Source organism: Takifugu flavidus, chromosome 2, assembly GCF_003711565.1.
Source record: "Takifugu flavidus isolate HTHZ2018 chromosome 2, ASM371156v2, whole genome shotgun sequence".
NCBI classification, from domain to species: Eukaryota; Metazoa; Chordata; class Actinopteri; order Tetraodontiformes; family Tetraodontidae; genus Takifugu; species Takifugu flavidus.
Genome location: NC_079521.1, coordinates 3,132,807 through 3,155,409, shown reverse-complemented (window position 1 = coordinate 3,155,409; position 22,603 = coordinate 3,132,807). Strand labels below are relative to the sequence as shown.

Here is a 22,603-nt window from a genome sequence, read left to right as displayed (position 1 = left end):
AGGAAAACAAGGATTCACTGCTGTACTGACTGCTGTGTGTACACAGCCAGTAGCCATGACAACTAAATCCTCCTTTACCCCAGCTGGGTGGTGTATTATCACAGCACTGACATCCTTGCAAACAAATGTAAAGTCACCAACAGTTAGGTAATAAAACAGTTGTGAAGCTCAAAAAAAAGGGTTGCAGACTGAGAGTGAAGTGCCTCAGTCTCCTCTACTAGAAACCTTTTATAGAGAAAAGGTGAAATTATCTGAATGAAATTATTGTAATTCTGAAATGATGGATGCTGTAACACAAAAAAGAAAATATACAGTAGACTTCCCAGTACATGTGGGAAGAGATGGCAATGAAAATACAGACAGGTTGCACACCACCTGTAAAAATACATCTGTTTATTTTTTAGATGACCTCAAAAACCATCTGTTACATAAACAGTCCAACATCCAAATATCAAATAACCAATGACAGAATCTAGGATGATGGCTCCAGTTGAACAATCTTTACAAGTCCAGGTCACCTGACATCATTTACACGTTCAGCAACGCATCAGTAAGACAAAAAACTTGTGCAATGCTTCTTCACACAACCACAAAAGATAAATAAGTTTGATTATGTTACCGTATAAATACATTACACGCTCAATAAACACTTAATGCCACAACAGCTCAACTTTAATGATAAATCGGAGAAAATGTCGTGTACAGAACAGCCAGGCATGCTGATTACAACATAAATCCATTTATACCGGGATTATAAAAGACAGTCTGGATGATGGGCTGCATTAGCAATAATATGTGTGCACAGCAGCAATTGACATTCTGTAAGACGGTTCTTCCTCACACTGACTGCTCAGGCATTTGTGCATCAGCACTGAAAGATATTAGTCACACAAGGTTCAGCGCCGAAACTACGGTGGGCCAAGACTGGAAGAGAATCCATTAAGCTGAACATTGTGCAAGTTTTCAGTACATGCTGACACTGCCTTCATAAAGGCACTTGTCTACAAACGAGTCGACGCACATCAGACTGCACGGAGTGAGCGAGAGGGTGGGAGATGAGCAGAATGTGACAGCGCAGGAGCTCCATACCTGACACAGCTCCAGCAGAAGGTGCCTCGAAAATATTGCACTTTAAGGGGGGGAAACGCCATTTAATTTAAATAAGAAACAATAGGAGTGATGATGCCTAAAGCCCTTAAATTAGGTGCCAGGAAATAGGTGCTATTAACTGGTGTGCAGGAGTGGATTTGGTGAAGGAGCTTAAAAGAAAAACAACAACACATCAATCAGCATCACTCCCTGTGGAGGTTGCTGAGCTCCATGTCTTCTTTGCGGCGTTTTTGTTGGGATAACAGGGTGCTGAAGGGGTACAGTTTGGCCTTGGCTGGGTATCGTTGACCAGCGATGTCTACCTCATAGTCGCCACGGTTGATGAAGTCAGGAGTGATCGGTGTGGGAAGCCCATCTGGACCCGTAGGAGGAGACACATAGCCAAGGCAGACATGACGCTCAAGAGTGTAGCTGTAGGCGCTGCTGGTGGTCGTCCCGGCTAGCTGACCATTGCAATAGATGGGTTCGCCCCACCACGGCCACAGGTCGAGTTCGGTGTCATGGTCATCGAGGACCAGCATGACAAATCTCCGAGACACGCCGTCCTGGCGCTGCTGAAGCAAGGCGTCGCGACCAAGGAAGTCTGTGTCCTAGTAGAGCAAAATACCGTGCATGAATAATACGTTAAAAGCAGTTTTTCTTGCGAAAATAAATTGTAATGTTTGTGATGGCTTGACAGGCCCCCGAAAATAAACATTTTCCTTTTTGCCTTCTTAAAAGAGAAGGGCTAAAAATGTCGATGTCATCAGGTCATCTAATCTTTCGAGACTGTGGAAGTTAAGAAACAAAAATACTCTACAAGACATGACATCTAAAGTTGGCAAACGGTGCTTTTCTTAAAAATAACTCAACTCGTGTAAACAGACCTTGTCAAACTTAACCCTGAATTCTCGTCCGCATTCCAGCGGTGTGGTGAAGGGGTCAAGATCCTGACCCCAGAAGGCAAAGAATTTCTCTATGCGTAGGCTGCGGAGGGCATAATAGCCAGCATTACGGATCCCATACTTCTGACCCACCGACATCACTTCATTGTACACATGTAGCGCATACTGGGGAGAGAGGAGTCACACCATCAGAATACTGGACTTCATGTCACAAGAATATTAAATACATGTGCGTATGGATGTTCACACACCTCTATTGGTATGTAGAGCATGAAACCTGGTTCCCCCGTGTGGGTCATACTCATCACTCTGATCCCATTGGCATAGCCCACACTCATCTCCTGCAAACACAAACACGCATTTGAACAGCTGCTTTGTTGCTCGTGTTGCTCATCATTTTTCCTCCATTAATGTGTAAAAACAGCCTTTGTATCGCACCTTACAGAACATGGATGGGAAATGGTCGGGCGTCATGGATACGTATGACAGCTCAGCCAGAACATCCATTGCACGGGGTCCGATCAGATTCAAAGCTGATGAGTAAGGGTCAGAGTTATTAAAACTGATGATTTTCAAAATGGAGAGCACATTATTTCATCCTAATTATTGTTGCAGTTGTTACCGAGGGATGATTAATATTAATATAATGACTACTGAACTAATAAAAGCACACCGCAGAGCTCAGCCTCCACTTACCGGTGTATTTCCAGCTTACGTCCTCTAGGTGGAGGTGTGGGTCATTGGGCATGTGTTTCTTAATCCAGGACCAGCAGTGGACCTGCTGGTCCGTGGGAGATACAATGAAGAAGCTACGGGGAGGATAAAAGAGTGATTACCGAAACAGTGGGAGCGGTCGGATGAGTGCTGGAGGTGAAATCACTAACTTGTTCTTGCTGAGTCGTACCACGCTGCAGTCATTTTCATACCCACCCCTCTGATTTAACATGCCAGTGTGGACGATGTGCCCGACAGGAACGTCCAAATCGTTAGCGCACAGATGTTGCAGCAGCTCCAGGGCCTGGTTCCCGGTTGCCTGTAGCAACAGGGCAAAGCAGAAAGCTCATGTTTAATCATGATGTGATCAATAAACATCAGAATTCGTAACAAACACACATGTATACTATCTGCTACCCTTCAATACGCAGTCACTACCTGTATATTATTGTATAATGAAGAAAGACTTACAGTCAATTCAAACTTGGTGAAGGAGGACATGTCAATGACACAGACGGCCTCCTTACAGCACTTCACCTCTGCCCCGACGATGTCAAACCAGTCCGGTTTATAGAAGGTCTTGCTCTGATCCAGAGCCAGCAGATCTGAACACAAACAACGCTCTCCATTTATCTTTTAGTTTGCAAACTCTTGTTTCCAACAAATGTTTCAGGACCAAAGTTTTTATAGCAAATCCAACATATAATTTCACACAGGATGCAATCAATTGCACTCCTGCATGCAACTGTTATGCTTACACAACATTCTTAGATCTGTTTCTAATATCAAATACAAAATCTAAGCCACATAATGAAATTAGCGGTTTACTCGTGCGTTCTACAGACTTGCACACGAATGCTTTAATTCACTTTGCTATTGCCCAGTACCTTTCCCTGGAGGAACAAAGTATTTGGGCCTCTCAAACCCGTGTTTTTCCATCCAGCGAGCTCCCTGCGTGTCCAGGCGGTCATACAGAGGACTGGTCCGCAGTTGACGCCCAGTCTGGAAGTCCCAGCGAGGAACCTTCAGTTCATACAGCAGAGCTGGACACAAGCACAAACAACCATCTATGGTGTCATTTTCCACACTGAGCCTCTATAAAAGAACAAACACAAAGAAATACGCCCGAAATTGTCACCACAGTCGGCTACTTACGCACGACTTCCATTACTCTGTGTCGCAGGAAGGTTCGACTGCTCTGTAGGTTGCCGAAGCGTTTGATGTCCAGTGGCCACACGTTGGCGGTAGGATAGCCGTACGTCATCCACTCAGCCAAATACCTGGTTACCACAGCAGACTACATTTCACTGTGACGCCTCTACAGGTTCAGTTATGATCGCTTCAATAAATGGGGTCTGAACCATAAGGGTCCGCTCTGGAGTTCAAACCAGTTTCAGGTATTTATCCTTACTGGTATTCAGTTCTCTACTTACTTGCTGGCTCCCCCAGCAAAGGCCAGGCCAGAGGAATTCATCCCTGCCAACACGTAGTACCCAGACACCCCCGGGGTCTCGCCCATCAGGCAGCGCATGTCAGGGGTGAAGGACTCTGGACAGTTGACCAGCTGATGAATCTCAGCTGATTCTAGAGCAGGCATTCTCCGCAGCAGAGAACTCAGCATTGGTTCTGGACGCACAACATAAGCACGCATTAGTTTACTGTGAAGGTGGAAACTTCCCCGCCCACAAACATTACGCCTTTGCAATTAACGGCCATCATTAATAAAACAGTTTTGATCTTTTTTCACCCTCCCTCCTTTACCAAAGTGATCCCAGTCCTCCTGCATGTTCTGGATCTCCAGCTGGTTGCGGCCTTCAGTGAAGATGGGTTTGGGGTTCTTTTCAAACCCCCCTGATAGCAGGCCTCCCTGCCAGGGCCTCACATATATCCTGCCATCCATATCAATCACAACTGGGAAAAACCACGCACACACACACACACACACGATGACACATGTTGTCCTGTTTTAAACTGTAACATAAATCATTTATTTTAATGGTAAATAATGACTTCTAATACTCCATGAATTACTAGCTGTATCCTCAAATGTGTGGTAAAAAAAACAGTAAAGCCACGGGGCCCATTAATGTCAATAGAAAGAACAAATAAACAGAGGCATTTGGATCTTTGTCTGCAATATAAAAATTTCCATGTGTGGCATGTAAGACCTGGAGTGTTGGGCGAAAGAGGCTCCTGAAAAGGCTTAGTGATGAGGTAGAAGTGTTCGCAGCCATGAAGAGGAACAGAAACCTTCATCTCACTCGCCTGGCCCAGCTCATAACCCCACTACAGGAGAGACAGAAAAAACACTTCACATTTATCAGCGTGAACAAAGAAACACTCCTGAAAAATACAAGCATTTGCTCTTTTTACCGGTGGATCTCAGGCAGGTTTTAAGCACAGCGTTGAAATTTAAAATGAGAGTAAAGAGGAGCTGTTCTTGCTGATCACATCAAAAATGAATCAAGCTATGTTTGGTGCTTTCTGGAAGTTTGTGACTGACATCTGTAAACTTCATCCTTCCCACACATTCTTAATGGGATTTGGATGAGGGGTAGATGCAGGACGGTCTGGAAGAGTAACCTTACTCCCCGGCAGAAAGGCCTTAATCAGGCGTGGTGGTAGGACCCAACCAGTCCAGCCCAGATGAGGGTCCTCGGACAAGAGGGACACCCACTGCAACATCTCCACATGGCCAGTTGCTGCGTGCACATCCATGAAGTTTCCTTGTTCCATCATGTTTGGTGTTCCCTGACTGTGGCAGTTTGGAGCCATTTATCAGGAACTCCCTCTAAAGGTTACAGAACCAGTCCCAGCATTTATTTGGGTCTGTACAGTATGTTCACAGACAGCCAGTCAGACCCTCTGGTTCATTTCTGGGTCTACCACCTGACTATTTAAAGACTGCCTTTGACCCTGGCGGCGTTACTTGAGTACCTCAACGGTCCTCACAGGCAAACAGTCGTTTAGTCTTTGCCCTCCGGGGTTTTGTGAATGCCTGAATGTCGGATATATTTTCGGGCAGATTTTGACATTTTAAGGCAGGGGTGGGGAACCCCCGGCCTCCGGGCCGTATACGGCCTACGAGACCATTTCTACCGGCCCGCAACGCAATAAGATTTTTATATTTTATATGTGCACTTATACAGTGGGACCGTTCGCTAAACTTCGCGAGCTGCGAGTAGCAGCGGTAGCGTATTTTTGCCTTTCGTATCCTGAAATTTCTTTCGTAACAAGAGGAAATATTTTCCCGTTTTCTGAGATAAAACAGACGGTTATGTTATGTCCGAGTCAAGGTCAGGGTCAGTGAACACAGCATGTGATGTACGTAGTGGGCTGGACTGATTGACACGGACATATAATACCTAGCGAAACACGCTAAACTCGACGTGTTGAAAGGACAGATGAGTTTGGATAAAATTAACGCTCTTCGTCGGAGTTTGGAGGCTCAACAAGCAGCTTTCACACGACCATGTACCGACAGAGAGAATATTACGCGTGCAAGTTTTGTGATGAGTGAATTAATAGCCACGAAGCTGAAACCTCACGCCGAAGGAGAGTTCGTGAACGTGCCTCGTAGCCGCCGCTGAGGCGCTTGCGCCGGACAAGTAAAATTGTTTCAAAGTGAATTTTTTTTTGTGAATAACTACTTAACTAAGACATATATTGTTATGATTCCAGTGGCTAACGGTATGTTTTTTATGGTAAAGGAATCTAAATATGTAGTCAAAGTATATGTGGGACTAATATTTATGGTGGAAATCACAATATGCCAGGAATTGTTGCGCTTGGCGGAGGTCTGCGCTCTCCGAGTGCTTTCTAGTTGTTATTATTATTGTCTTTATCTTTCTTTCTTTTCATTTATTTTCTTGATTATCTTGTTGTATTGCAGTTTTTGTGAGTAGAGGCCTCGAACAGGCCCTTACGGGTCTCTTGCCTCAACTCTGCACCTCTTTTTTTTTATTGTTTTGTATGATCATGAAAACATATTTTACTTGTTTGTCATTTTATTCTATTTTTTTTGGTGATTTTATATGCATGTGTGTTAAATAAATAATTCAAACTCAAATGCAGCAATCATGAGACTTAGTAACACAGTGGTTATAGACTTTTTTTTGTCTTTTTTTTGCATCCCTAGGTATGTGTTTGTAATAGTATGGCCCTCGGAGGACTTTATAAAAATTGAAATGGCCCTCGATATGAAAAAGGTTCCCCACCCCTGTTTTAAGGCCTTAAACTTTTGATCAGATGATGAACGACCTGTTGGAGTTCCAGCTTATTATCTCTCTTGTTTATTTTTTTTGGCAGTAAAGCTCTATTTCAATAGTGCAAAATGCAAATTCTTGTCATTTGCCCCCAATCTTACACCTCAACTCTTCTCAATCTAAAGAGTTAAAAATTATGAACCCACTTTCAGAAAAGCTGAAACAAAAACCTGAAAACCAGCTGAGGGACACCTGGCTCGACTGTCCCGGGTGGAGGTTTACCTGTCCAGCACAGTTGACGAAATATTCACACTCAATGGATCCACGATCCGTCTCCACCGCCATTACCTGACCCTTCTCGACCAGAACCTGCTGAACACTGGTTCTCTCGAGGATCTGAACACCTAATGTGATGAGGAAAATTTTGAGATACATTAGATGTGAAAAGAAAAAGGTTAGATCATCATTAAAATCCTTTTAAGGAATAATTTGAATAACAATGAATACCTCGTCCAGCAGCAGCCACAGCCAGGGCGTGGTTCACATCTGATGGAGAGACAACAGCATCTTCAGGAAGGTGCAGTGCCCCCACCAGATCATGAATATTGAGAAAGGGGTGAAGTTTGGCCACATCTTTTGGCTTGATGATGCTGCAGCTGATTCCCATCACCCTGGAGTAAAAGAGATACTCATGAAGGGCCAATAACAAAACTAGCATAAAGGCACAAAACAGTGATTTTACTTTATGAATGAAAAGTCAAATTAAAAGTTGATTTTTTTTCCAGTTATTCAAAGGTGAAGCTTGGTCAGAACACATTCAAGGCTCCCAGAATTTGTGATTTTCCCTGGAAAGTGTTGAATTATAAAGCCTGCGTGCAACTAATAAACATATAAGTATGAAAAAAAAAAAAAGGATCATTGATTAGATTTTGGAGGCTTACTTTAACCGGGACGCCAAACGTTTTAGAGAGAGGAAGCGATCCTGATTTTGGGCCAGACACAGTGACCCCGTTTTCACATAACCTGAAGGAAAACAAGTATAAAATCATACACAGTATGAGACAGCAGTTGCCTAAACCTGACACTTATAACAAAACTTGAATCAGTTTTTAGAAAATTCTCACTTAAGCACCTTAAAGTGGAGGAGAATCTACGTGACATGATCTCACCTTCTGACTAAAAATTGTATTGAGATGCAGATTCTAATTGTTCGGGGGAGGGATCACATTAAATTTTAAAATGATGATAATAATAACAACACGACCACTTAGATTATTTTATTAATGCTGTTATCATACAGACAAGATACAAGTGAATGAAAGCAAATAACTGACCTGTTTTGACCCCAGTCTCCTCTTCCAGCTGCTCATAAAGACTATTGGAGTAGTTTGCCATCTGACACTCAATGGAAAGAGGTTTGGCCACCGTGACGATGCCTGCACACATTCTGGTTGTTCCAGCCCCGAGTCTGCCAGCATGTTCATAGATTCCACTTATTAAAAAAATCAGTGTTTGACATCCTAACACGTGTTCATCTGAGACTGGAAAGAAAGTGCAACACTGTTGGGGGTTCAGAAGCTATTGCAACTGTTGCATCCCCATCTCAATAACAGCCTGACCTGCCCTGCTCCAGCAGCACGATGTCGGTCCAGCCCAGCTTTGCCAGGTGGTAGGCTACCGATGTCCCGACGATGCCTCCTCCACAGATCACCACACGGGCCTGGCCGGGCAGGGGGAGCGGCTGAGAGTCCCCGCTGGATGTCAGACAACGAGAAGAGGTCCTCAAGCCCCTGTCGGCCAGTCTGAAGCCCGACTGAGAAAGCAGCAGTCTGGGGAGGAGGGCAGGGGACAGAGCCCTGGAGCTCCGCACACAGCTGCACATAACTGGGCTTTCTGCGGACGCAAACAACCAAGTTGTTAGGTTTAATGGATGAGAGCTGTTAAAATGTCTACTAGCAAACACGTAGATTCCACTAAGTTAGTGTGTAGTTGTTGTTGTTTTTTTTAAATGACACTTCCTCTTAACTAAAGTTTGTGGAACCTTAGTAACGCCCTTCAGCTGTCACTGCTTTGACTAACTTGTGTTAGCTCTTCACAAACCAGTGTTAGCTGCCTGGCTAACGTTAGCTGAAAGCAACCCAGCGATCCCCACGATATCTTAATCAAGCCAGAGCTTCTAAAATGTTATTTCGCGTTTTTAAAGCTCCGAGGAATAAGTCGGCATTAAGTGTGGAGTAACTTTAGCTTAGCGTCCGCTGCTGGGACACAAACTGAGCTCGCTTGTGTTGTTTAGCCTCTTGCTAAACATCAACCTAGCTCACTTCTTTACACCGCTCTCTTTTTACTGCATTTACTCATGGAGTGATAAATCTCACCGAACTGCCCAGGTCCAGACGCTGGTATTTACAGAAGACAACAGAATATTATTTAATGAGTGATGTTTTAGGAAGTCTTGAACGATTTCGATTCTGCAGACATAATTAAACAATGTCAAGTAGTTTAATCAGAGAGGCAACTTCCGGTCCGAGCATTTCAGTATAAAATCCGTTTAACTGGAAATTTTTCGAACACCCTCAAAGTGATGTCAGTAATTTAACTGGATTTATTGGTGGATCTCCAGAGATATTTAAAAAAATATTTTGATACAGTAAAATGTGTTCGTAAATTAGTGAAGACCTTATTTATAAATCAAAAAGATTGATTGACGTCATTATTATTACTATTATTTAACTGTTTCCGACTACGTAATATGCCTGGGTACTTTTCAATTACCTTTATATGTTACTGTATTAATGTTTTATTCATTGTTAAAGCCAAAGTCCGCTTTAGATTTATATTTATATATACCTCAATAATTGACATGATTAGAGAATAAATATTAAGATGTTCATTTGATTGAATGCCTAATTTTCAAATTGATTCCCTATTTAGCAATGCTTAAAGGTTAAACAATCAAGGACACACTCAGGTCACTTTTTTTAAAGCAGTTTAGAATTAAGGATAAACAACAATATAGAGTACATCAATTATAAAGTAACAACACCAAAGTATCGCAACACACCGTGGGTATAATTAATATACTTCACTGTCAACCCACATTTACGCAACTACAACTGCAAGGAAAAGACTGCCATATAATAACTGAATAAAAAGGTTAATTTAACCAAAATGCAGCATTTTATAACAGCTATCCAGACAGTAGTGGAGGTCAAATGAGTCTACTGCGCAAATCGTTGTAGTTCTACATGGTTACCGCTAGGTAGCGCCAAACTACACATTAAAGCCTTACATCCACGGGACTGGCTCATATTTATTCAAACTAACAGCACATCTAAGAATGTTGTGCTATGCCTCGATTATGTTTTCCCTCCATTTATGCTTGTCCAGAGCACCAATTCCTGTCGGAGAACCCTGTTCATCATTAACTGAGTTACCTCTTCCAGCTCCTCCAGAACATCAAGGCATTCTAAAGTAGATGGGCAGTGTAATCCCTGCAGCATGTCCTGCGTCTGCAACAGGATGTCACCCAGAGCTGGATAAAAAAGAAAAACCTATAATCTACCTCTTCTACAAACAGAGCTGCAGAGGCATTTTGCAGTCTTTTCCTCAGGCATGAAAAATAAACCATGGACCCTTTTAAGAATATTAAAGGTGCTGACTTCCACACACAAGTCTGTGCAAACCACTCCAGCACAAGCAGAAGGTCAGTGACGCCAGTAAGGTCGCGTCATTCACAAAAGCAGCGATCTATAGGTCACCAAGTGTGACACCCTGGTGGCAAATTTCATTCCACTGATCTTCCTAAAAGACAACCTGTGTACAACAAGCTCACGAATCCTGCACACAGGATGTGCAGCAGTGAACGTGTAATAGAGGACTGCTTTCATGAATTCTATGAAAGATGGATTTACGTTGCCAGTCATGTTCGGTCAGGGGTTTACTTAATTTCCTTTCTGTGTAACGGAACAAGTTCGAGCTTTATTCAGGATTCGAGAAGCAGCATTTTCAGAACAAAGGCTGATTTTTAAACTAGACACTAGTATGGTTTCTGATCGGTAGCCACACTGATGTCAGCTGAGAACAAACCACCTCAAGACACAGAATTTTTTGCTTCATGACAAGTCACAAAAGAAATAGTAAACTGCTTTTATTGACATTTTAAATTAAGCTATTTACAAGGTTTTTTTTAAGCTGGACAACAGAAACATATTATTGTTATGCTTGAGGTGAAAAAACAGGTATATTTACTCTCGAGCCATTCAGAAATGATCTTTACGTGTACATGACGACCATGACGACAGTTGGACAGACACGGCGTCTTGCCTCACACCACTGCAACATTAAAGGAGGGATGTGTTTGGTTCTGGGGACTCGCAATCTTCCATTCAGTGGAACCCACTAAACATCAGGACAACAGCAGTGGCCTCTGTGTGTCTGTGGCCTCAGTCTCAGTGAGTCTGGTAGAAAAGTTGACTGCATACACACACACACACACACACACGGCTTCTTCTGGTTGGCTCCACTTGGAAAAGTGTGTGAGGGGCCCCGAAAGAGCCAAATTCTGCTGAATGCCACATTAATTAAGCCAAATACAGAAAAACAATGGCAATATATTGTGAGATACAGGACACTAAGTAAACAACTAATATGGCAGTGATCCTCTGTATCATATATGCATTACATTAGTTGTTTTTATTGTGTCATAAATAATATCTTTTTTGTTTCAGTTACTTTTTAATTTCAAAGGAGCTTCAGAAGCTAAATCTGTTATTTTTAAGGTTTTGTTTAAGGGCCTTGAGGGGGAATATTCGCATCTATGAGGCTGTTCTTCAGGGATTATCATTTTCACAGCAGCCAACACGGGATACTTATTCAGATTTGACTTTTTATTTTTTCAGAAACTCCCACTGATGGACTAACCGTAAAGATGAATGCCAGTTAGACCAGATGAACACAAACACATCATGACGTTGTTTCATATCAGTCACTCATGACGCCTGTCTGCTAAACCTCGTCCTGTTGGCCGAGGTCCTCTGACACGCTGTTGAACTCAGTGGCACGAGCGCTCATCCCGAGGTACTGCTTCAGGAACTCGCTGAAACGTTTTTGGTTGTTCCACTTGCGGGCTGACTTCCGGATACCAATGAAGCCGCCGTACCTCTTCTGGTATGACCTTCCTGGATACACCAGCTTCCTGTAGCCATGCCGCCCTTTGACAAAGCCGCCAAACCTCTTGGAGAGAGCCAGACCGTAATCGCCTTGACCTCCCGCTGCCATATCCGAAGGTCCTTCTTCCTGCTCTGCCTCCTCTTCATACTTATCGTCAATAGACAGGGTGTTTCCACCTAAACTTCTTTCATCCACTCCAAGTGCCTGGGTCATGTCATCAAATCTCTGTAATTCAACAGGTAGAAGCAGATCTCCCTCCAAATGCCCCACCACCTCCTCCTCTTCAGGAAACAAAGCCTCCACCTCCTCCTTAGCTCTTTTCTGCATCATTCTACTAATGGACGAAATTTGTGCAGACAGTGTCTTGCGACAAAAGTCCAGGTAAGAGGACGAAGGGACGTCACCTTCACACTGTGTCAGACACTCCTGAGAAAGACAAAGACAGGACATTATATGCAGGCATTAGTATACAGAGGGAAACTTGTCCCTGCCAATAAATCCGATCATGTAGCTGATACATCCAATATTTCTCTGTCAGAAACCAAGAAAGACTAATGCAGACGTTTGATTTGTTGGGTCTCAAGTAATTATGCTCAGAATGTGGAATTGTGCGTGTGTGTGTGTGTGTGTGTGTGTGTGTGTGTGTGTGTGTGTGTGGTGTGTGTGTGTGTGCGCGCACGCGGCAAAAGAGATTTAATGTTGATCAATTACGTCTAAAAATCTGACTATGGTTTTATCATACAATTCAAAAAATACAATTCATTACCTATTTCTTTGTTGGATGAGATATTAAAGGGCATAAAAAGCAAATGAACTCAAATGGGTGATAGATTTTCTCATAAAAATGAGAAATGTGGGCACGGTTAATCCAAACAGTCGATGTTTCATGTGAAGCTTTGCGGCTCTAATAAGGTTTTACTGTTTTCTCTGCATGAATGTCTGAGCAGACGACATGAGACATAATCATGAGCACTGGCACCAGAAACACAAATCTGTCCCCTGGAATCAATTAACTACAACAAATTAAAACGCAAATGTCAAAGAGTTATTTGTTGAGTCAGAGGGAACAGGATGGGGAGGGAGCGTGAGATGAAGGGAGGAAGACTGCGTGATGGTTTTCTGACTGAGACCAATGATTAGTGTCTTTATCAGATCTTTAGCACGGGTCCAATGTTACCAACAAGATCAAGGATGATCCAGCATAAAATTTTAAAATAAAAAGTCACTGTGAAGCTCTACATCATGGAAGTTTGATTTGGGTTTGAGCCTGTGTGTGTCTGTGTGTGTGTGTGGTGCTCTTCACCTTGGTGTTGAAACTGAGGTGTCTGGGCAGGATGTTGCTGCAGGACAGGCAGTCTGCCTGGCAGTCACTCTGTCCAGGATCACTCAAACAGAGCAGCAGCAGAACCAGCACCGTCTTCATGGTCCCACCGTCTGCCAACACACAGAACAAACACAAATGTTCACCAACAAACTGACGCCTCCTCAGCGCAACACTGAAAACACTCAAAAAGCTCCTATTTAAAAGCGATTTTAATCACATGCTCGATACTGTTATTAACATTTTTACACGTTCTGCCAAGCCTATATGTTATAGATAATACATTTTCAATTATCAATGTTATTATTGCTTAATTTATACAAGACTGATCTCCAAAAGAGAAGAGAATGCTATAACAGAATGGAACTAATAGAATAACATTCATGTTTGCCTCTGCAAAAGGCAAAACGTAAAGGAAAAGAAGAATTACTGAATATAGAGCACAAAACCCTTAAAGAACCTCTCCTGTTTGTAATGAGTCACATTTTTAGTGGCATCATGCATGAGTGCTCTGTTTCATTTGCTGTCATAGCAGGGATGCTGTGCTGCTGCTGGGGTCCAAATCCCAATAAAATGAGAGGATTGAACATTATTTTTCATCATGAGACATTACACAGTCAAACACAAAAAATCAGATAGAAGATGGCAAGAATTAATGATGAGACTGGACAGTAAGTGCGACAAAAGGACCGCCAAAAGCACAGATGTGGAAAAAGACGTCAGGAATCGGCAAAGAGGGGAAATCGACCTGATTTGAAGAGTTTGACGTCAGAAACACCAGCAGAGTTTTCATCTCATTAAACAAACTTGTTAACCTCTAAGTGATGCCTCATTAAACGCCCCTGGCAACAGACTTAGTCATTGTTTGGTGCTAAGAAACACGCCCACTCACACGCCGTGCACACGTGCAAGCAGCCGTGCTCGCCGAAGAGTGCTGCAACAGCTCGTTGCCCTCTGAGCTGGAGGATGTGATCTGTTCAACTTGTGGAGCGCAAAGTGAAGCTGATTTACCATTAATCAAACAGAAATTTATAATGTCGGAATAATTAAAAACAGCTAAAAGTTTAATGTCACTGCTGTTCCTTCCAAAATGCAACATCCCATAAAATGGCGAGATTAACGTGCTGTGCAACCATCCAAGTGGGTGTCGGATCACTTGCAAATGCCCCTTAGAACAAAAAGGAAGCAGCCATTAGAGGCTGGAACGTTAAAACAGGTGTTTGGATGATGTCGCCAGCAGCCGAACAGATGTTGAAGTTGCAAAAGTTCCAGCTGCTGCCTCCGTTTTCAAGTGGGAGGCGCCCTCACAGTTCCAGATTCTGATGCCAGCATAGACACTGAACATCAATTAAAAATTAAAATAGAGACAACTAAATGCATGAAAACAAATAAAAACAAAGTACAGTATGTAAAAATGGAATAAATAAAAATAGAGTCATCTCAGCTGCTCTCTTTAAAAGGGAGCTGATATAGAGGCAGTCTGGAGGGTGTCAGTCTGGAAATGCTGATGAGTTACTGCATTAAAGAAAGGGAAGAGCAGATTAAATGACTCTTCATCGACACTTCAGAGCCGTCGTTTCGACCACTGATTTACAGTCAGTAATTGAAGCACAAATGAGAAATAATCTAAATGAAAAAATATATAAATGTGTCCATCAGTGAGAGCAGAAGAAAGGTCGGTGATTTCCAACACGGGATCATCAAAACCAAAAAGTGTGAGGCAGAAAGAGGAAACCGGCAGCTCAGCTTGTGGATCGTGATCTTTTCTGAGCTTCAGCCTTCTGTCATTCATAATTCCAACAGAAATATTGATACTTAGGAAACGGGAGTGACTGACAGCTGTCATCTGAGGCCGAGTGTGACCAGCTCCTCTAATGTGCAGGACACATGGACACAGACTGGTGCTCCAGCTTCTGGCTCGACAGACGCATCCACATATTCCCCCAAATCTATTCCTTCTTCTTTATTTGTATTGTTTAAAGCTCTGGATGGATAAACGTGATTTCTCAACGAGGTCTCGTTCTGACGTCTTTCAGGCTCTCCTGGGGGACGTAAAAGCCAATTAGTCGTTTAATTAACTGATTAACCACGTAATACACCAGTTAATTAAGTCATTACTGCCCATGTCTGGGCTGAGCGGCTGCTGGTGGAGCCTCGCAGATGATAACGACACCATGACTTCTCAGGTTTGGACAGGTAGCAGAGGAGCATGTTCGTCCTCAGGAAGCAGCAGCATCAGAGCTGCTCAGGGGAAGCATCTGTGGAGCTCTAACTTGTAACTTTATTAAAGTATTGCAAGCTAAGCCAGGCTACCATCGAGTGGAACCGCGGAGAAATCTCTACGTTGTGGCACAAGAAAAATAAATGGAGAAGAGCGAAGTTCACGCCCAGTGGAGTCCCATCTTCACATAAGTCACGACTCACTCCAGTACATTTTCAGTTCCACAGTTTTTATTAACTGTCTCTGCTATTATTGTCCTCCATTATTGCTATTTTTTCATCAAGAGCAGGCGGTACAAAATAAATTACTCCCAAACCGAGTGGAGACTTAAAGCCGGATTGTTCACGCATGGCTGAACGGAGGATCCGCAGACTTACAGCTTTTCAAGATTGTTACAAGCTGAACTTCACATTTTTATACGAGCAGAATATTTTAATTTGCCTTAGCGCAGTCTGAGTCAGTGAAGGCGTCGCAATTATAATTGCTAAATAACTAAATTAGGAAAATTCAGTGACTCAACTTTGATCAAATTCCCAATTTAAATGTGGCCCAAAACTAGTTTTAGGAGTATACAACTGATTTATGCTCAACCTCTATTATTATCTTTGTTTTTTTACTATTTATTTTAGCTGGAATCTCAAATATTTCACTGTGTTTGTATCCTTAACCCCTTTAACATTTCCAGCTCTTGAAACCAACAATAGCGTCATTATAATGCTGTGAACACTGTAAGCACTGGACGTTTTGTATATATTTGATGTGTTGTTAATCCAGTGTCAGTTTGACAAGTAATTAACTACTTCACATCAGTGTTATTTGGCAGAAGAATCATTTTGACTGACAGCTTCTCTCAGGCCCACTCAAATAAACAAAAACCCTCTTTGTCTTTATATTGATGACTGGTCACTGGTGAGACCCATTTGTAACTTTGATTTAGACCTGTGGCACCAATCAGGCTGGTAAATGGCAAAATCTTTAAATAAATCCTCTATGTCATCAACTAGGGATGTTTTCCTCTTTAAGCTGCACTACACAATCTAAGAAATACTTGCTTCAAGTGTCTTTCTCGTGCGTGTTTTTACCTCTACCTCTCGTGTGTTTTATAAAAATATGACCAAACAGAAATGTCTTGCAAGGTCCTGGCTGTCGAACAAGAGAATCCTTTAAAAGGAATCTTTAGTGCTTCTAAAGATGTTCCCTGGTCGTCGGTCTGTGTGACGTAGCTGAAGATTACATACTGAGACCATTACAGGCAGACAAGCTCAGCCAAATCAATTTCCCTTCTCAATGGATCAAATCACCTCGGGTCGATTAATGGCCGGGACGTGCTCCTTGCAAACACGCTTCAGGGGATCATAACACACTAATTTCATATTGATTTTTTGTTTGTTTGAGATGAGGTGTCGCCCTGTTATATTGTGATTTTCTATTACAACTAGGAACAAATTTTACCGCCTCCTGCTGTCATCATTTACTGTCTTCATCATTATTACCTCTTATGGCTGGCTTGTTGGTAGAGCTAAATCATGGTTTATATCTCCTTGGACAAGCCAAAACAAGAAAAATTGCATTCCAAAGGAAATGAAAGGCCACAACTCATTCCTCCACCAATAACGTTCAATTATGGACAGAAAGCATGTAAATACAAGTGAATAAAGACATCATCCAAATATAAGAATAATAATCTCAGGACAAAAACACCTAATGTTGTAGCTCTTCTAGATATGATGAAAAATGAAAAAAAAAACAAAACTCCTGTTTACTTTGGTGTGTAGCTGGGTTGACTCAAGAACATAAAGACCAAAATAATGAGCCTGGCTCAAAGGTGTGTATTTTGTGCTCTCGGGCCCAGTTACAGAGCTGAACTGCAGTGGATGCCCCTGAAAGCCTCTAACCTGCTTCCGCTGCTGCTGCAGGCTAATGATGACAGCAGTTATTTAAGGTGACTCAACATGGCAGCATATGTAGTCATGTAAAACCCCAACTCCGAGGATTCGACCTGTAACTGATCACACTATTTCTAGATCTTTTCAGTTTACTGGTCAAATATCTCCATCAGATGCAGCCACAAGGGACTATTTTTGTCTTGGTTTTCATTCAGAAACAGCTTTTTACTGCACTTATTTTTCATTTCCTATAGAAATGAGGGGTGGCCCCCCTGCTGAGGACATGAAGGAGAAAATCCCCCCAGCACAAAAGGATGGAAGGAGACCCTGCCGTTCCGAATATCTGTGGCTCAACGCTCCGTGTTTACAGCCCATTCAGAGCAGCCACCAGGGTTTCACACACCATAATGATGCTGTGTGACCTGTGATTCTCACTCCATTCTCCCCATCAGCCTGGGATGTGAATGACTTCCTAGGGTTAAGGAACTCTCCTAATGCTCATAAGACTCATTTTTGAGGAGAAATGAGTGAATTCAACAAGGAAATGGCCTAAATGGGGTTTTGTTCAAAGTATGTTTGGGAGGAAACAACATCTTTGGCAACTGTTTTGTGAAACTGCTGAAGCATCACTGTTCCCTGAAAAATCCAAACCTACACAGTAGCAAAATTAGCTATCAATCAACTTCTCTTTAGCAACGCCAACATGCATGTTTGCAAATACACTCTATTATAGGATCAAGGTTTAAATATTGCAATAAGACAAGAAAACTGTTCTCCCACATCATACTGTATGACCCCTTGCAGGAGGAAAATTAGAGAAATTCCAAATGAATGAGGCTCAAATGCATTTGTACGACTTCTATAAGAAAGGTTGACTCATTTACATCATGACAAATGCAAAGTCGAATTCTGGAATTTGAAAAAAATCCCGCGCCTGCGGCCTGAACCTGTCGGAGCCCACTGACAAATGCTACCTGCATGACAAAAAATGAAAAGCTTTGTGTTAGCTCTTTATAAAAGCGTTCTTAAAATAATCCACTCCAAATTCTCCGGCATTAATGAAATTTCTTTCAAGGTCAGAAGCAAAAGCACCTCAGGCTCCACAGAACCTTAATTATTTAATCCAACACAGAAGGTTACGAACTTTATACACTGATCAAAACAAACTCCTGATTGGCTTTTCATTATAACGCCTCAAGTTTGCTAGGAATTAATGGGTAATAGGGAAAATGTGCCAAAATACTAATAATTATAAAGCAACTCCTATGCTTATGTGGCTTGCATTAGCGTTAAAGTGACATATTTCAGTCATAATTTGTTGAACATTTGTCCATTACACCAAGATGTTTCAACAGATAAAGACAGAAATAGGTTCCATAAAACATTCACGGATTTTACTGAAATTGCAGCGCTGATACATTTTAATACATTTTTATCTGGTGTTTTTAAGTATCTTCAGGAAAGCACAATGGATCTAATGAAAACTGTCAGGCTGTGGCTCGCGTAGATACTTTTAGCTTCAATTCAGGAGGTTTTTATAAAACTTTCCACATGTTTATAATGTTTCAAGCTGGAAAATGACAGAATTTGTGATTTCCTAAAATGTAAAGCTTTGGTATAAAAACATTTTAATTGCCGTTTCATTGTTTGTTTGTTTTTAATCTTGTGGTGGTGTGTTGTGGTGTAATTCGGGAAGCATTGTCTTAAGAGTTAACTAATTACTGGTCGGGGTACATTCCTTTCCGTTGATGTTTGTCATAATTCACACATTAACAAATAAGCTCTCTAGAATGAAATGTTGTGACTGGTTAACAAAGGAGCACTCACCCAAATTACCAGCTACAGCATGAAGAAGACAGGAGAGAGACCCTGTTCATTCACTCCAGCAGTGTGCAGCAGTAAATTAGGCCCTAACGATTAACCGCTACTGGAAGTAAACCATTTAAGTCATTTCACTCTTAACTCAGACAAAACAAAGTGCCTGCGCAAGTCCGCTCCTTCAACTGAGAGTCTTCCCTTGCTTTCCCTTGCTTGTAGTCTGACCGTCCTCTGTGCTCTCATGCCACTGAAACACCAGCATTTAACCTTGGAGAATACAATAGTGTTCAAAATTGCTGTTTTGTTTTAAAAGAATTGCTTAAAATTGATTATTTAAGATGTAAAATTAGAGACGAGGCACATGAGAAATGATCCAAAGTGTCCACATCATGAAAAGGAATCATTTGTTGGACCTGGAGGATTTGGAGGTCACAGCAGCATGAGAATACAAGCTGGATCGATATGTTCAACAAAAAGTAAAAAAAGAAAATATTAAACGTGCGGCATTTACAATCAACATCAACTGATGGATGTCTGAAATGACTTTTCCTGAAGGGAAACTCCAACAGATTATCTTCCATCATAAAATAGACTCTCCTAAAAAAAAAAAAAAGGGAGTGAAATGCGAGGGAATGGACAAACTCAGCAAAGGTCAGAGGTCGTGACAATTTCTGGTCTCCTTAATAACTGGGGGGGGGGGGGTTCTTACCTGTATCAGACTGAGGATATGGAAGCCTATCCAGGTCCCAGGAGCGCTTGTTGATGTTCAGTCAGTGTGTCTTTCCTCCTGTCAGTCTCTGCGTGATGTTTGTGACTACGTGGAAGCTGGAGGCTGCAGCTCTTATAGAGACCCACCCCTCCCCTCCAACCCACTCATTCTCTCTCTTCCAAAACTCTCTCTGTATTTGCAGAGAGAAGAAGGGGAGGATGAAGGGGAGAGAAGAAAAAGATGGAGGGAGTGCATGATGAAGAGGTTAATGGTGAAACAAAAAAGATAGGGGGGGGGGGAGGGGGAGGAGGGAAAATTAAAAAGGAGATGAGAACATGAACAAAGGAAATTAAAGTGGAGCGGAAGAAGGAAGAGACTAAACAAACAGGAATCAAGAAAGGTATCCATCATCTATTTTAGTAAAGAGGAGGGGTGTGATATGCGTCCAGAATATCTGATTCATGACCAATAAAAGGATGATCAAATTCCCAAAGTAAAGTATTCACTGCAGCTTTTAAATGTAATTGTCAAAGTCTCATCTCATCTTCTTAACCACTTTATTCCTTTTGGAATACAAGGGGTCAAGGCAGGTCCACCCCTGGATGAGTTACCACTTCATCGCTGGACGCTATATGAGCATTTGTGGATTTGGCACCTTCCCCAACGGTAGCTCAGCAGTGCTCTGACACCTTCCCTTACTAGTACAACACCTTCCAAGTTTTGGCAGCACCAGGACTTGAACCAGGAAGTGCCTGCTTCTCAGCCCAGGTCCCAGCAGACGGAGCTACCCCCTCCTGTGGGTGGTGTCACAGGCGTCTCAGCTGGCCTTTCTGGAGCCATGCAGGAGGTCGTCAGCATGCACATGTTGATCAGCCTCCATCCGTACAGAGTAGCAGGACCAAATAAACTTTTACTCCCAGAACTGTATGAGCGATACAGATCTCATCCTGTCTTTGTTTTCCATTTTTATTCACTGGATTAATTACGTCTGCAAAGCAAAAAAAAGCCCCTTGGGGACATGAAAAGATGCTCATTGGACGTGACGTGTCACAAAACACAATTATTTCAAATCTAATATTTGAAAAAGTATTTCCAAACTCACTCAAAACCTAAAAGAGAACTTCTATCAAGAAGCAGATGCAAGCAGATACAGTATATACTGAACACATAGTATATTTTTTAAATTACTTTATATTCTAGGGAATTGACGAAAAATAGTAGTTACTGTTCCTATAATAAAGTTTTTTCATTTTTCATTTTCATCTTTATTCTTCTGATATAAGTTGTGGATATAATTTATTTAGATACACGTTTACATGTATGTTTTTCAAAACTGCTCGGATTTACTTTCTATGACCTGCAACATTCTCAAGTGAGAACAATAGATATCAAACTTTGCTTTAATTTGCCACCGTTACTCATAGCTACATTAAAACAGAAAGTTAGCTGCATATGAGGCTAAAAAAAGCCAAAGTCATACTGAATATTGTTTTAAAAAGAGGTTGGAGGACATCCATCTGTCACTCCTCCGCCATTTTGTGGGAATGACAATCAGATGTTGCCCAGCCTCCCGGCAGGCGACAGCAGACCTGCATTACTGTCAGTCGGCACAAAAACCAAAATCCAAAAAAGAAAAACAAGCAGTGATAAAGTGCAGCATGTTTGCATCGATCTATCACTTTAATGAGAGAAGTCCTGTTTCTCTCAGATGAAGTCACTTTTCCGAAACATTTAATTATGCTGGTTATTGTTGATGGCATTCACAGATATTGCTTTCAAACTATAATCTAATGAGTGGAGCAGAAGACGTCAGAACACGCATAATCTTCACTTGACCAAGTAAGTACATCCGACATTGTACTTTTTGAACTGAAACAAAAATCTTCAATCATTGAGCCAAAGCTGAAGCTGTTGTATACTGTCTTCTTCTATGGTGTAGTTGGCAGCAAGAGACAGATGGACACAAGTGAATCTAAGAGGAAAATGTTGACGGAGGTACAGTAAGGAGACAAGGGCCAAAGTGCAGAGGCTCCAGCTTTGCTTTGTCTAAACACAAATGGCTCCCAAGTTTTATCGGGAGTGAATATCCGACATGCCATCGTATATCAAATAAAGGTAAAAGCAGGCTGCTCACGCCTGGACCCAACCTGAACATTGACCTCCAGAAAAAACTAAAAGCATTTGTTCAAGGGAAAAAGAAAATAGTCCTAATGGGCTGTCAAGGTTGGGGACATTTCCCAGAGGAAGAGGGATTTTGGGCAGAGGGCAGTTTGTTGCTACATCTAAGAAAAAAAAAAACATCTTTTGAAGAAAATAGGGGTGAGAGGTTTCTCCTTCTACAGGAGACTCACGTTCTGGCTACATAAAGTGAAGAAAAGCAGTATTTGGCAGTGGCTCAATAGAAAGAAACATGAAACTGGCTGCAAGCAAAAGATGGAGGGAAAAGAGCTCAGGGGGGATGAAAGAGGGATCGAAGAGTCACAAAATGATCTTACAGAATGGCTGCTGAGTTTGTTCAGTTTAGGTTCATGTATTTATGCATAACACCTTCTTCACACACGCTGTA

At 42.0% G+C, this 22,603-nt stretch overlaps 2 protein-coding genes across 2 annotated transcripts; both read right to left on the bottom strand.

Moving 5' to 3' along the window:
- Positions 1-378: 378 nt before the first annotated feature.
- Positions 379-9,447, bottom strand: pdpr (pyruvate dehydrogenase phosphatase regulatory subunit). Its single transcript, XM_057019041.1, has 18 exons — positions 9,289-9,447; positions 8,533-8,806; positions 8,248-8,381; positions 7,855-7,936; positions 7,421-7,584; positions 7,196-7,317; positions 4,877-4,994; positions 4,470-4,619; positions 4,142-4,334; positions 3,864-3,988; positions 3,596-3,751; positions 3,180-3,313; positions 2,879-3,027; positions 2,691-2,803; positions 2,433-2,527; positions 2,246-2,335; positions 1,977-2,159; positions 379-1,700 (listed from the first exon to the last, which is right to left on the bottom strand). Exons 2-18 carry the CDS (start codon positions 8,793-8,795, stop codon positions 1,293-1,295), a joined length of 2,679 nt encoding a protein of 892 aa, XP_056875021.1. The 5' UTR covers positions 8,796-8,806; positions 9,289-9,447; the 3' UTR covers positions 379-1,292.
- Positions 9,448-11,599: 2,152 nt separating this feature from the next.
- On the bottom strand, positions 11,600-20,193 carry pnoca (prepronociceptin a). Its single transcript, XM_057019062.1, has 3 exons — positions 20,038-20,193; positions 13,386-13,516; positions 11,600-12,508 (listed from the first exon to the last, which is right to left on the bottom strand). The coding sequence occupies exons 2-3, from the start codon at positions 13,503-13,505 to the stop codon at positions 11,918-11,920; spliced, it is 711 nt and encodes a 236-aa protein (XP_056875042.1). The 5' UTR covers positions 13,506-13,516; positions 20,038-20,193; the 3' UTR covers positions 11,600-11,917.
- Between the last annotated feature and the right edge of the window lie 2,410 nt (positions 20,194-22,603).

Bases quoted from the DNA above. Each gene is read 5' to 3' on its own strand.
- pdpr (XM_057019041.1), bottom strand. From the start codon at position 8,795: ATGTGCAGCTGTGTGCGGAGCTCCAGGGCTCTGTCCCCTGCCCTCCTC. The intron at 8,382-8,532 runs GTCAGGCTGTTA...ACATGCTGGCAG, and splicing joins GTGCTGCTGGAGCAGGGCAG to ACTCGGGGCTGGAACAACCA. The intron at 3,028-3,179 runs GTAAGTCTTTCT...CTGTTGCTACAG, and splicing joins TCACCAAGTTTGAATTGACT to GCAACCGGGAACCAGGCCCT.
- pnoca (XM_057019062.1), bottom strand. From the start codon at position 13,505: ATGAAGACGGTGCTGGTTCTGCTGCTGCTCTGTTTGAGTGATCCTGGA. The intron at 12,509-13,385 runs GTGAAGAGCACC...TGTCTTTCTCAG, and splicing joins ACCTCAGTTTCAACACCAAG to GAGTGTCTGACACAGTGTGA.